The sequence below is a fragment of the Lynx rufus genome, unplaced genomic scaffold, assembly GCF_022079265.1.
Source record: "Lynx rufus isolate CCGP_SWC_20201006 ecotype Redwood Valley unplaced genomic scaffold, mLynRuf1.p SCAF_6, whole genome shotgun sequence".
NCBI classification, from domain to species: domain Eukaryota; kingdom Metazoa; phylum Chordata; class Mammalia; order Carnivora; family Felidae; genus Lynx; species Lynx rufus.
Window position 1 is genome coordinate 27,962,727 of NW_025814878.1, and position 14,417 is coordinate 27,977,143.

General features: G+C 38.2%; 1 protein-coding gene across 1 annotated transcript in view; it reads right to left on the reverse strand.

The window, feature by feature from the left end:
- Positions 1-13,230, reverse strand: part of SMLR1 (small leucine rich protein 1) — a 77,787-nt gene extending 64,557 nt beyond the window's left edge. The window contains 1 exon segment of the mRNA XM_047102996.1: positions 13,110-13,230. Coding sequence (XP_046958952.1) covers positions 13,110-13,230 — 121 coding nt within the window.
- Between the last annotated feature and the right edge of the window lie 1,187 nt (positions 13,231-14,417).

Sequence of the window (14,417 nt, forward strand, 5' to 3'; positions counted from 1 at the left end):
AAATAGTGATATTTTAAATTTATCCTGCACTATAAGGCTTGAAATGAGGAAATTACAATAAAATTTGAAAGCTTGTGGTATTGTTGCCTAAATCTTTCCATCAAATATGTTACCCTGATTTATTCTGAGCCTTCTCTGAGTCTGTAAGAGAATGACTTAGACAATATTTGAATACTTAGAGAAAAATCTTATTTTTCTACTGGAAATATTTATATCCCATAATAATTTTTATAGTGTTTTCCAGTGAGTTTTTAAAGTAACTTTTAAGGTAACTTTCACCTAATGTTTCTTAGTTTTAATGGAAATATTATTAAATTGGAATAGTAACTAATCCATGATAAAGAATCCTTTTGGGATAATAATATGCATCCTTAACTGTCTCATTGTAATTTGAATAAACATATCACTTTTTGTGTAATGCAACAATCTCACAGTAGTGTAATTGCATTAGCGTGTTTTTTTCACCTTTTGTACTATTTTCATAGTTTTCACCCTCTCGATAATGAGAAAAGCTCACAATACATTATTGTCGTTTTTTTGCTTTAAACCTTGAATTGGCAACTAGAGAATGTAAGAAAAGAAATTTTAAAAGTCTATTCTTTTGAAAAGATATTCACCCTTGCCGGTGTTCTTCTTTCCTAACTATAGATCCAGAATGTATCTAGTACTATTTTCCTTCAGCCCCAGGAATTGTTATTGTCATTTCCTGTAGCAGAGGTCTGCAGACAACACATTCTATCAGCTTGTTATTTGAAAGTAGGTTACTTCACCTCCATTTTGGAAGGTGTTTTTGCCAGGTATAGAATGCTTGATTGAGAGTTGTTTTTGTTTTTGTTTTTTCCTTTTAGCATTTTAAAGATGTGGTTCCATTGTCTTCTGGATTCTACTTTTTCTGATGAGAAGTAAGCCTAATTGTTATTGTTGTTACCTTTATGGGGTAGGTCTTTTTAAACTGTGGTTGCTTTTAAGATTTTCTTTTCATCTTACAAGTTTCCTTATGATGTTACCAGCTGTGATTTTATTTGTTTTTTATCTTGCTTGGGTTTCACCAAGTATCCTGGATCTGTGTGTTGCTGATTTAGATCACATTTAGAAAATTTTTTGTCCTTATTTCTTTAAATATAATTTTCTGCCTGATTCTTTCTCCCCTTTCCTCCTAGGGCTCCCATTACATGTGTACTAGACTGCTTGATCTTATAGGTAATTCAGGTTCTGTTTATTTTTAAAAAGTCTTTTCTTTTTCTGTGATTCAATTCAGATGACTTCTATTGACCACTCTTCAATTTCAGTAATCATTTTTCCTGTTATGGCCAAACTTCTTTTAATGCCATCCAATGAATATTTTATTTCAAATATTATATTTTTTAGTTCTAATATTTCCATTTAGCTCTTTTCTTTCTCAAGTTTTCTACAAATTCCATATATCTCCTAAAATTTCCTATCTTATCACCTATGCTATAAATCTTTTCCTATAAATGCTTTAAATATTTTACAGTTATTTCAAAGTCCCTTTCTGCTAATTCTAAATCTGGACCATCTATTAGCCTGTTTCTTTTGACTAATTTTTCTCTTGACTACAAGACACATTTAAAAAATTTTTCACATGAGTTGTGATTTTTAATTTCTTACTTGTTATTGTGACAGTACATTACAGACAACCTGAACTCTGTTATCTTTCTCTGAAGCGTGTGTAATTTTGTTCTAACAAGATCCCCTTGAGCTGGGAAATCTTGGTTTTAACCTTCTTTAGAGTAGGTTTGTTTGAGTTTTGTCATTAGTCCTAAGGCAAACCTCTTCATCTAAGGATAAGGTCTCCCCCCCAGCCAAAGGTCTATTTAATAACTTAACTAAAGTATGGTTTACATACCATAAAATTCATCTATTGTAAGTGTATAATTCAATGATTTTTGGTAAATTTATGGGGTTGTACAACTATAACCACAATCCAATTTTTAAAACCTATGGTAAAATACACATGACATAAAATTTACCATTTTAACCTTTTTTAAGTGTACAGTTTAGTGGCATTAAGTACATTCACATTCTTGGGCAATTATTTCCACCATCCATCTCCAGAACTCCTTTGCATCTTGCAAAACTGAAATTATGTACCTCTTAAACAGTGACTCCCCATTCCTCTCTCCTCACAGATCCGGATAACCATTATTTTTACATTTTTCTCTGTGAATTCAGCTACTCTAAGTACCTCATATATATGTAAGCATACAGTATTTGTCCTTTGTGACTGGCTTATTTCACATTTCAACATCATGTCCCCAAGTTTCATCTGTGTTGCAGCATGTGTTAGAATTTCCTTCCTTTTAAAGGTGAATAATTCCACTGTCTGTGTATATATGTACACACACACACACACACACACACACACACACACACATGCATATGACATTTTGTTTATCCATAATTCAGTTTTAGAACATTTCCATCACTTCAAAAAGTCCCTTGTGCCTGCTTGCAATTAATCCCCACCCTCACCCCCAGCCGTAGACAACCACTGATCTGCTTTCTGTCTCTATAAATTTACTTTCTCTGATCATGCAATAAATGAATCATACAGTATGCAGTTCTTTGCATCTGGTTTCTTTCACTTAGCATATTTTCGAGGTTGAGAGGAGGTCTTTACTCCTAATGCATGTCCCTTCTGGAGTTTTAATGGAAGCCTGGGACATTTACACAACTGTTCTAATTTGATGGGCCTTGAAAGCTAAACTCTGTATTCCCCATGGTGCATGGCCTCTGAAACCAACGCACAGGTCTTTCAGCTTTTCCAGCCATCACTTTCCTTCTGAGTTTCTTAGAATCTTATCTTGCACAAATCTAGCTCAGAGGTTAGCCAACAATTTGAGGGAAGTTAAGAGACAGATTTGGGGGCTTCTACTACTCTGATTCCCTCCTTTTTGAGATTCCTTCTGTCAGTTTCCAGCTACTATGGTAGTCCACACTCAGCTAACAAGATTGGAGCTTTCTATTGGAGATTATCCTTCATGTCCTGGATTGGAGTGTGCCCCCCAGGGTAAAACTGAATAATGTAGGTCTTACCCATTGTGGTTGCTTCTTTTAAGTGTTGAATGATTTCTCAATTCTGCCTCCTTTGGACATTCTCCAATGACTTTGAATAGTTGATCTTTACATTTTGTCTAGAATATATAATTGTAGTTGGTAGGACGGTTAGTCTGAAACAAAATATCTCACTATTACCAGAGCCACTTTACAACAAGATTTCATTAGTGTGAAAAATAAGAACTAAGAGGTTCGGAACCAATAATTAGGATATTATCACTTCAGAATTTGTGATCATTCAGACAGAACGTTAGCCATAATTTCTTTAAGGAAATGGAGATTATAAATAAGATCACAAGAATAGTTCCTAAACTACCTAGAGGGATGAAATCCTATATCCTTCTGATCATTTATATAAACATATCTAGTATTTGTTTTTGTTATAGAACATTTTCTTCTTTGTAATGGATACTTCTCAACCTCTAATTATTATGCTGATTGTTGCTGGGTAAGTAAAAAGAAGAGCTAACATTGCTTAAGAACTTATTATATGCCAGGAACTGTTATAAAAGCTGCAAAATATTAGCTCTTTTAATATTTACAAAAAAGTTTACCCAACTAGTAGCAACTTCAGGGATTTGAACCCAGGGACCCACCCAGAAAGTGGGGATGCTATTGGGGATGCCTCACTGGGATGAGAGCTTGAGGACCTGAGGGTGCCACATGAAAGGGAAAGTTGCACAGTCTAATGTTTGCTCATTGACCCAGACCTGAAATGGACTAGTCATGCCTATCCTTAGGTACTTCTGGAGAAGCAGGCACTCTCCTGAGGAGGTTCTGGGTAAATGTGACTTCACAGAATCTACTCACCCTAAAACTGGAGGGGAAAACTCACATTTTTTTTTTTTTTTTGCCCCTGCAGTGAGTTGTGGAGTTTAGCAAAACATCAAGATAGGACTGGGTAACCTTAAGCTCTATGAGAGAAGTAATGGATAAGTTTCTGATGGAACTCATTTATGCGCAAACTAACGGATCAGTTGGTGTCCCTTGTATGTGGGGAGAAGAGGCTGGAGTTGTATTAAGCCTCAAAACTTAGCTGTTTCAGGTTTCCCCTGACTCCTCTCTGGTCTACTAGAATGGGCAATTTCTCACACATGTCATCTAGTTCATGGTTAACTGCTCAAGTGGCAGCTGCAGATTTTCTAATTATCTCCTGCTGAACACAACCAGTTGACCGTGGACAGTTGTCAATTAGGCAGAACTTGTGCCCCTAATAAGAAGGCATAGCTAAATGCTGCTCTGATAATCCAGTTTAAGTTCCTTTATTATACCCTAAATAGCCATCTAATTTAGCTGTGACAGAAGAGAACAAAAAAATAGAATATCTTGATGGATCAAAATAATTCCAGTATATAAACCCATGAATTTATCCACAAAATAAGGTCTTACTGGAAATAGATTTGCCAATATATTAACAGAGGTTACTTCTTGGTGGTTGGTCTATGGATGGTTTTTATTTTCTTATTTGTGCTTTCTGGACTTTCTGTATCCTAAAAAAATAATAAAAATTACTTTTGGATTCAGATTTTTAAAAAATGAGGGATATGGTAGCCTGGCTCGCAGTGTCCTACTTTTAGCCAACGCCCTGAGCCCGGCTTCAGAAAACCATAAACTATTCCTATAAATCCTAAGACCTTCAAAAAATTCAAACAGACACAGAATTGTAGTTTCCCTCTGAGACCTGTCCAGCTACTCAGTTATTTATAGATGTCAAGAACAAGGTATATAATTTTCTGTTTAAATCCAACATGTGGTAGACATCTTATAAACATCTGATGAATAAAGGCATGAAAGAATAAGTGAATGTATGAATAACATAGTCGATCAGATGTTTTTCAATTGCAAGTTTCTGAAAACTGAATATAAATGGGGCATTAACAATTATTGTACCTGGAAGCATAAGGGTCAAGCTGTACTCCGGTATAGTTTTACTTTCCTTAGCCCCCCATGAATTATTTCAGATTCCCTCTGGCTCCTTTACAGGTATGCCACCCAAATATGACTTTAGACAGCTCTGGGGTTGTATCCTTAGAACTTAAAAAAAAATTTTTTTTAACGTATATTCATTTTTGAGAGACAAAGAGAGACAGAATGAGCAGGGGGGGAGGGGGTGGGGCAAAGAGAGAGGGAGACATAGAATCCGAAGCAGGCTCCAGGCTCCGAGCTGTCAGCACGGAGCCCGATGCGGGGCTGGAACTCACAAACAGTGAGATCGTGACCTGAGCCCAAGTCGGACGCTCAACCGACTGAGCCACCCAGGTACCCCATCCTTAGAACTTTTAATTCAAAGTAGAAGAACTTTGCTTCACCACCCATCTGGGAATTCCAGGTAAATATCTAACTGGACCACCATAAGCCCTAGCCCATCCTTGTAGCCAGCATGTGTGGGCACTGTGACCGACAGCCCCTCCAAACCCCATGGACCTGGGAAGAATCCCCCAGGGGAAGGGAGTGGGAGATGCAAATTCCAAGAGAAGTAAGGAGGGAGACAGACTGGGCAGACAAAGCCAACACTTCTCTAGAGAGAGGCATTATTAATGAAAATGGCAACATTGCTAATAACTGTGATTTATTATATACAGGTGCCATCTAAGCCTTTCACACTGTTTATCTCAAAGCCATTCTACAATCCTGCAGGTACTAAGGATCAGGGCCATTAAGTGACCCAACCAAGAGCAAAGTAAATGACTGACAAGGAAGAGGCTAAGACTTGATGGACTATAATGGAAAGGGGGCAAATGCATTGAGGTGATTTAAACTTAGACCTGCCCACTGATAACATGCTTGACTTTTTTTTTTTTTTCTCAAAAAAAGGTAAGAAAGTCATCCCTGAACAAAATTTAGGACTATGTTGCTAACATACATCTTTTAATTTACAAATTTATGCATTCACTGTGACTCTGGGCAACCAGACATTCTAGCTTCTCATGTGACTTGATTCTTTTTAAGTTAAGGTGATTCATTAATCATATAACTGAATGTCTTCGTTTTTATGGTTTTAAAAAAATGTAAGTAAACTAGGGGCACCTGGGTGGCTCAGTCGGTTAAGCATCTGACTTTGGCTCAGGTCAGGATCTCACAGTTTGTGAGTTCGAGCCCTGCATTCTCACTGACAGTTCCAAGCCTGCTTGGGATCTCTCTCTCTCTCTCTCTCTCTCTCTCTCTCTCTCTCTCTGCCTCTCCCCCACTCACTCAGTCTCTCTCTCTCTGTCTCAAAAAAAAAAAACCACAAATCTTTAAAAAGATCTTTAAAAAAATAAGTAAACTAATATTTATTCAAGCAAATCCAAAAATTAAGAAAAACCACTTAGCCAGGCATGTGTCCTCATTTTGGGTTTGGGAAACAATGACAGTATATGACTTCCATTTAAAAAATGATGTGTGCAGGGCCACTCATAGAAAGGTAGTATACACAGTGATTCAGAGCATGGAGTCTGGGGCCAGACCCTGGTGGGAATCTAGGCTCCTAATGCTGTCTTTTATTTTTCTTTAATGTTTATTTATTTCTGAAACAGAGAGAAACAGAGCATGAGTGGGGGAGGGGCAGAGAGAGAGAGGGACACACAGAATCCAAAGCAGGCTCCAGGCTCTGAGCTGTCAGCACAGAGCCCGTGGGGCTCGAACTCACAAACCATGAGATCGTGACCTGAGCCAAAGCTGGACGCTCAACCGACTGAGCCACCCAGGCGCCCCATCCTAATACTGTCTTATTAGCTGTGTGAGCTTGGGCAGATTACCTAACTCTTCAGTGTCTTGCTCTCCTCATATGGGAATGGAGGTAATGCTAGGTCGTCTCTTAGAGGGTTGCCGTGTGGATTACGATGCTTTAGTCGTAAAGGGGTTAGAGCAATGCTTGGATAAGTAAATGGCAGCTCTTAATTTTATTAGTGCCCTGATTGCCTTTGTGTAGGTACTTTTTGCAGGCCCTTCATAGTTGTTTTGCTTCTGTTTTGGTCTTTATCAAAGAACCACATCAGAGAGGAAATAGAAATGCTGTCCTCATTGCGGAGGCTGCGTTTATTCCTCGATTCAGTGTCGGGGAGATCATTTCATGGGTCTGGGTTGCGGAGGAATTGAGTGTCCATGCATATATCAACTAATTGACTCTTTTGTATTCCACAGTGTTGAACTCTGCAGCGAGAAGATGAAAAGATGCCTTACGGCAAGGACATTGCAAGTCTCAGGAGTTGGAGAAAGGAGGAGGCTGAGTCTTTAGGCCAGAGCTTTTACTGCATCAGAGAGAAATGAGGCGCAACTGACAAATGACCCCTCTTATATCAAGAACCCCAAACGCCGAAGTCAAATAACGGAAAAGGCCCCCGTCAACCTACAACAAATTTCAAAGCTGGCAGATTGAATTTCAACTTTGCATAATTTATGTTAATCACTTGAGAATATGGATGTCTAAATAATGAAAACTTGCTATTTAATGCATCTGTGTTTGCTTTTCAGTTACTTATTAAGAAGATAAAGGCCAGTTCTTTCTTCAAGGTTGTCCTCCTGGGTTGGCGGAAAGTCCGCTGAGATCAGAGACTCAGAAGAGGAAACGAGCAGCAGTAATGAAGCAGCACATATTTCGTCCTGTGTGCTGGCAGCCCTTTCAGTTTGTCAGGTTTGACTAATGTGAAGCAGATGCAGGCAGTTAACTATATCAAGATGTGCCTCGGCACCAGGGGCAGCGGAGGTGATGTTGCAACTCTGTTCAGAGAGCTAGGATCTTGTTCCAGCAAGTATTGAGGTATGCAGCTTATTTTTCCACTGGTCTTAGTTTCAGCGGGTTGATTTCCTTTTGGTCCCAGAACTTTGAGGTGGAAGCATGATCATCCTATGAACTTGTGCTTTATTGGCTTTAAAAAAAAAATCATGAACGTAAAAGCCAGGAAAAGATAATTTTGCATTTTGATAAAGAAGAAAATCTAAAGCGTCGTTTGCTTGAAAAATTTTTCCCCTGGAGGTGACTGTCCGTGTTTATAAATATTCACTCAAGTCCATTCTGACAACTGGCCCATGTGAAGAAGGTGCCAAAACACAAGAGCATCCACAAATACGCCTTTAAATTTTTTACACGCTTTTTTTTTTTTTTAACCTGGCCTGGGCCCCACCTCTTTCCCACTCCTGAAAAATAGAGTTCATCCAGCATTCCAAATGTTTATGGCACTGAACTGAGGGCTTAGATGGAGGTAAATGAAGGAAGGGAAATTTCTTCTGCTTGTGGAGTTTACAACCTAAGGTTGAAAAAGCTTAGTTTCTAGAAGAAACCACTGCTCAAGATGGCAGTCAAAAGAATTTTAGAAGCTATTCAAGAGGGGTCAGTGTAACTTAGCATTTATCCTACAGTTTTCTGGAAGTGTTCCAGTGATAAAATTTTAGATTTAAAAAGTTATATAAGTATCAGGTTGGACTGTGTTTGCATTTTTATAAGCTTATAACTGATTTTTTCCCTGTACCATTTCAAACATTAAAAATGATGATTTAGGCTTCTGATGGGTTAAAAATATATTCTGACTGGTGTTCACCCCTGAATTCCACCACGTGCTCTTATATGAATAATACCATCTCACCCCAAATTGAGGCATGGGAAATTTGCAATTCCCTCAAAGGATTGTAAATGAGCCTGTTGTCTAGCTGCCAAAGTAAATTAACAAGATTTAAATTTTTCCATAATATCTATTAGAAATTCCAATGACTAGTAATTAAAGCAGTCCTTGCTCTCTTGTGACACATGCAGCGTGACAAAACAGTCCTAATATGTCACCACTCTGCCTCTGTCTGTTTTATTTTGCCTAGTTGGGCACCAGGTGGCTTATTCTGTAGGGTGTGTTGCAGTCTATTAAATTCTAAATGTGAAATGGAAATAAAACTCAATAAATATTTTATGGTATGGGTGAGTATATATTCCTCAAAGCCATTCTAAACCCTTGAGTTTTATATGAGCAGCATTTTCTATAATAAAATATTTTGTTATCATTATAGAAAAATATTTTAAATGCACAAGAGGGAAAGACTATCCATAATCCATCACCCGGAGATAATCGCTGTTAATACTATTTTTGTTTATCTGGGCCCAGATATTTTGTTATATATTCAGAAATAATTGTGATCATATGGCATATAAATTATATAAATTGATTTTAAAGTGTCTTTTTCTGATTATAAAAGTAACACTTTGAACATTGGAAAAATAAAGAAGATAAAAGTAATCTAGAATCCCACCCAGGGATAACCACTATCAATATTTCATTTCTAATTACAATCTTTTTTCTTTGCATATTTGCATATATTTAGAGGTACACAATAGTGATTCTTTTGGCATAATGAGCAGAAAAATATTGTAAGGCTTTGTGGATGATGCTATGCAGAGGGGCCAGTGACAGATAATATATTTATCTTTCATAGAAAAACTTAGTAAATCAGGTCATTAAAAATGAAATTTAAAGAAATAAAAAATAAGTTTTCAGGTTACTTGACTAAGAAACTGGTTCCTACTGTTTTCCAGGAAACCGATTGTGTATGTTGAAGGCAGAGGAGACAGAAGAAAATCCTGGTTTGGGGGCTTCTCCCTGTCCAGTGTCGTAACTGCATGAAAGAATTTAGCCACTGTTGGCAACAGCTGGAACCGGGCTTCATCAGGTAGTCTTTTAAATGATCATTAAGTATAGCAAGCGAGGGGCGCCTAGGTGGCTCAGTCAGTTAAGCCACAGACTCTTGATTTGGGCTCAGGTCATGGTCTCACAGTTCCTGGGATCGAGCCCTGTGTCAGACTCTGTGCTGATAGGATTCTCTCTGCTTGGGATTCTCTCTCTCCCACTCTCTCTGCCCCTTCCTCTCTCTCTCTCAAAATAAATAATTAAATATTTAAAAATATATGTATAGCAAGTGAAGGATTTCAACTGAACCCTGGGGTGAAGGATGGGGCTCAAGAAGCACATTTTCTGGAATTATGGGAAACAGACAAACTCAGAAGCAGAAGAGAAATATTTGAGAAGGTCTAACTCTGTGAAAACTTGTCACCAGGCTATTGAATGCTTCTGACAATACACATTCCCTTTCATATAGTTGGACTATTATTGAGTTTTGAAATTTTTGATTTGTCCTGGCTGGAGTATTATGTTAAGTATTTTTTTCCAAGAGAGGTACATGTATAGACTTTCTAGGAATTTTCATACTTGAGGATGTCTTTATCGATATTCCTGGGTCATAATCCTTTCCTTGTAAATTCCATAGTCATTTCTCCAATGTCTTTTGCCAAGTGGTATTTCTGGGGAGACCTCTTAAGTCACCTTTTTTTGGATGTATTTGTAAACAATTGGTAATTCCTTCTTGATCTCTTGTCAATTTTGTTTCCTCTTTATTTTCCAATCTTAGTCCATTAAACTTTCCTTTGTATTCTGATATTGAAACTAAGGAACTGGCATGACTTTAAATCCCAAAGCATCCATTAGGGGGTCATATACAAGGAGACTATAGGTGCAACAAGAATATAATCCATTGGCCCATAAGACACATGGGTTCTCACATCCAGATGCGATATCCTCCCCAACCCTCAACTGAACACCTTCAATATGCTGTTTCAGAGATAGGCATTGCTTATGACAGTTCTGGACCATGATGAAACTGAAGTTCAAGTGCCTCAGTTAGTCTTTTTGACTGAATATTTTATCTACTGATTGCTAGAATTCATGCCAAGTTTGAGAGGAGTATTTTGCAGTGAAGTCCTGACTTATCGGAGAAGGAGGAACACCTGGTTTGGAATCTATCACTGTCTGAAAGGAATTCTTGAACATTATAAGTAAAGCAGCAGCAGAATGTATAGGGTGAATGCTGAGGATCACAAACAATTTGGTCTAATTTAACATGGTGGTAATTGAATTTTCTAGTCAGGATGTAACACTGTCACTTAATTGATTTAGCTTGTATCTCAGTAGACTCTCTTCATCTTCATACAGAAGTTATTTTCACAATTTCAGAAGAAAGCCTTTAATTGTGCCATTACCACTTTTAATATAGCTATTTTCTTATCAGGAACTCAAAAGTAATCCTTGAGACATATCTCATTTTTATGTTCCTGATAACTATTATCCTCTAATTTTACAAAAATCTCTTTCTCCCTTTCCTTTGCAATCTGGGAGAACTCCGGTTAGCTTTCTGTATCACTGGTTCACTTTTCTGCCGTGTGCATTCTGCTTTTTACTGCCAGAAAGGCACATTTCAGTTCCGTCTTAGGCAGCTAAGACAAAAATACCAGGGCCTCGGTGGCTTATAAACAATGGAAATTTATTGTTCACAGTTCTGGAGGCTGTAAGTCTGAGATCAGGTGCAGCATGGTTGGATGAGGGCCTCCCTCTGGGTCACTCACTTCTTACTGTGTCCTCACAAAGCAGATGGAGCAAGGGAGCTCTGCTAGATCCATATAAGGGCACTAATCCCATCTGTAAGGGTTCCACCTTTATGACCTAAGCATCTCCCAAAGCCCCACCCCTTCACACATCACCTTTGGAGGTTAGGATTTCAACTTAGGAATTTCGGGTGGACACAAACATTCAGACCAAAGCATTCTAATTTTGATTTTGTTTCCTTATTGGTATTTATTATCTTAGCCAACTTCTTTTTCATTTACTTCTTATTTTCTTTTATCCTTAGCTGGTTTTCTATGACTGTTGGCTGGTTTTTCACTGAGACAGTGTGTTCTTGCTATCTACTGAGTAAGGATGTCAAAACAATTTGGAAGATGTTTGGTTTGTGCATTATACATTTTTAAAAGTTTAATAATCTTTTGCCTAAATTCCTAGTAGAGCTATTGCTAGGTCATAGGGTAGTTCTATTTTTCCTTTTTTGAAGAACCTCCACACTGTTTTCCAGAGCGGCTGTGCCAGTTTGCATTCCCACCAACAGTGCAAGAGGGTTCCCGTTTCTCCACATCCTTGCCAACATCTGTTGTTTCCTGAGTTGTTAATTGTAGCCACTCTACCTGTGTGAGGCAGTATCTCAGTGTGGTTTTGATTTGTATTTCCCTGATGATGAGTGACGTTGAGCATCATTTCATGTGTCTGTTGGCCATCTGGATGCCTTCTTTGGAAAAGTATTCATTCATGCCTTCTGCCCATTTCTTCAGTGGATTATTTGTTTTTTGGATGTTGAGTTTGGGAAGTTCTTTATAGATTTTGGATACTAACCCTTTTTCCGATATATCATTTGCAAACATCTTCTCCCATTCCATCGGTTGCCTTTTAGTTTTGTTGATTGTTTCCTTTGCAGTACAGAAGCTTTTTATCTTGATGAGGTTCCAATAGTTCATTTTTGCTTTTATTTCCCTTGCCTTTGGAGATGCATTGAGCAAGAAATTGCTGCAGCTGAGGTCAAAGAGATTATTGCCTGTTTTCTCCTTTTGGGTTTTCATGGTTTCCTGAACTACCCTACAACCCAGCAATAGTGCTGCTAGGAATTTATATAAAGGGTACAGGAGTGCTGATTCATAGGGGCACATGTACCCCAATGTTTATAGCAGCGCCTTTAACAATAACCAAATTATGGAAACAGCCCAAATGTGCACCAACTGATGAATGGATAAAGAAGTGGTTTATATATACAATGGAATACTACTTGGCAATGAGAAAGAATGAAATCTTACCATTTTCAGCAACATGTATGGAACTAGAAGATATTATGCTAAGTGAAATAAGTCAGTCAGAGAAAGACAGATATCATATGTTTTCACTCATATCTGGAACTTGAGAAACTTAATGGAGGACCATGAGGGAAGGGAAGAGGAAAAAATAGTTTCAAACAGAGAGGGAGGCAAATCATAAGAGTCTCTTGAATGTAGAGAACAAACTGAAGGTTGATGGGGGTTCAGGGGAGGAGGGAAATGGGTGATGGGCATTGAGGAGAGCACTTGTTGGGATGAGCACTGGGTGTTGTATGTAAGCAATGAATCATGGGAATCTTTCCCCCAAACCAAGAGCACACTGTATATACTCTATATTAGCTAACATGACAATAAATTATTAAAAAAAAAAAAAGTTTAATCTTACTCTGAATCTTGAGAAAGAAAGCTCCATACAGGTTCTTAAATTCATTGTTGGGACAAGAGAACTCTAGATTCAGTGTCTGTCTGTCTGCAGCCAGGCTGTGGATGCCCGGGATGTGATTCATGGTCATATGGATGTGGGTGGAACTAGCCTCTTAGATCCACAGCTGGGGGCCAAGTCCACATGTGCATCTGCCAAACCAGTCTCCAAGCTGTAGCACATTCATGTAGTGCTAGGGTGGCTCTGTGATATGGAGACGGGATTTTTTCCCCTGACCCTACTTCCTTCCAACTTGATACTCTGAGCAAATAAAATATAAGTAAATGTGAGATACAGTAATGCCAAACTTTCTGTTTGTGTCTAAACAACAGCACTTGTGGGAATTACCCCTCCCAGTGCTAAGCCACCTCCCCCTGCTTTATATCCTCTTGAATCTAGGGGTTGCAGCTTCTGGAAGGATGTAGAAGTAAGGGTGTGGACAGCCCATCCGCTTCCACTGCCTCCCCATGGGCTGCAAGTGTGGCGGCTTCCTTTAGAAGCTGGTGTCTGTGGGGTGCTGCTCATCTCAGAACTGTGGCTTAATAAAATATTGAATCTTCTCCTCTGTCCGTGCAGATGTCTATTTTGGTAATCCTTCTACTATGAAATGGCTGAACTTTTCCAACATTAAAAATAGGTAAATGCCACGGGTGAAATGCAATTTGAAGTTGGCGATATGGCTACTGAGTCTTTGAGCTCTTATTATTCCTGTGATGTGTCTTTTGGGTGATAATCTGGTGTCAAGGAAATTTGTAATAATTACTCGATGATTTGAAACAAGATTCATTACTAGTATGTTCACGTTGCATTTGTAGACATTACAGAATGGCATAATTTTTCATATACTAAGGCCATGACTTGATGCTAAAGGTCATAGTAAAAATACTTTAACATCATAGAAATTGCAGTTTGTAGAGGATGTGAAGCAAGGAAAATCTTATGCATATTGCCAGGGATTATAAACTCTGCTAATAATTCTTATTGTGTCCCAGACCCAATATTTGACTCCAATATTTCAGGGAGCTTAGAAAGCTGAAAACAGAAAGATAACACATTAAGTATACAATGGTTCTGCTTCTGTTGATAACTCACATTGCCATGGGTGAGATGTGGTTTCTGTTTAATTGTAATGACTGTGACAGCAACTGTAACAGTTAACACTCAAATGCAGTATTTGTTCAGCCATTTTTAAGTTCTTGTCCTAAAAAATTTCATCTTTTAGTTGAAAGCTTCTGCATTGATTTTTGGTTTCAAAAAGAATTTTCTCGGGGC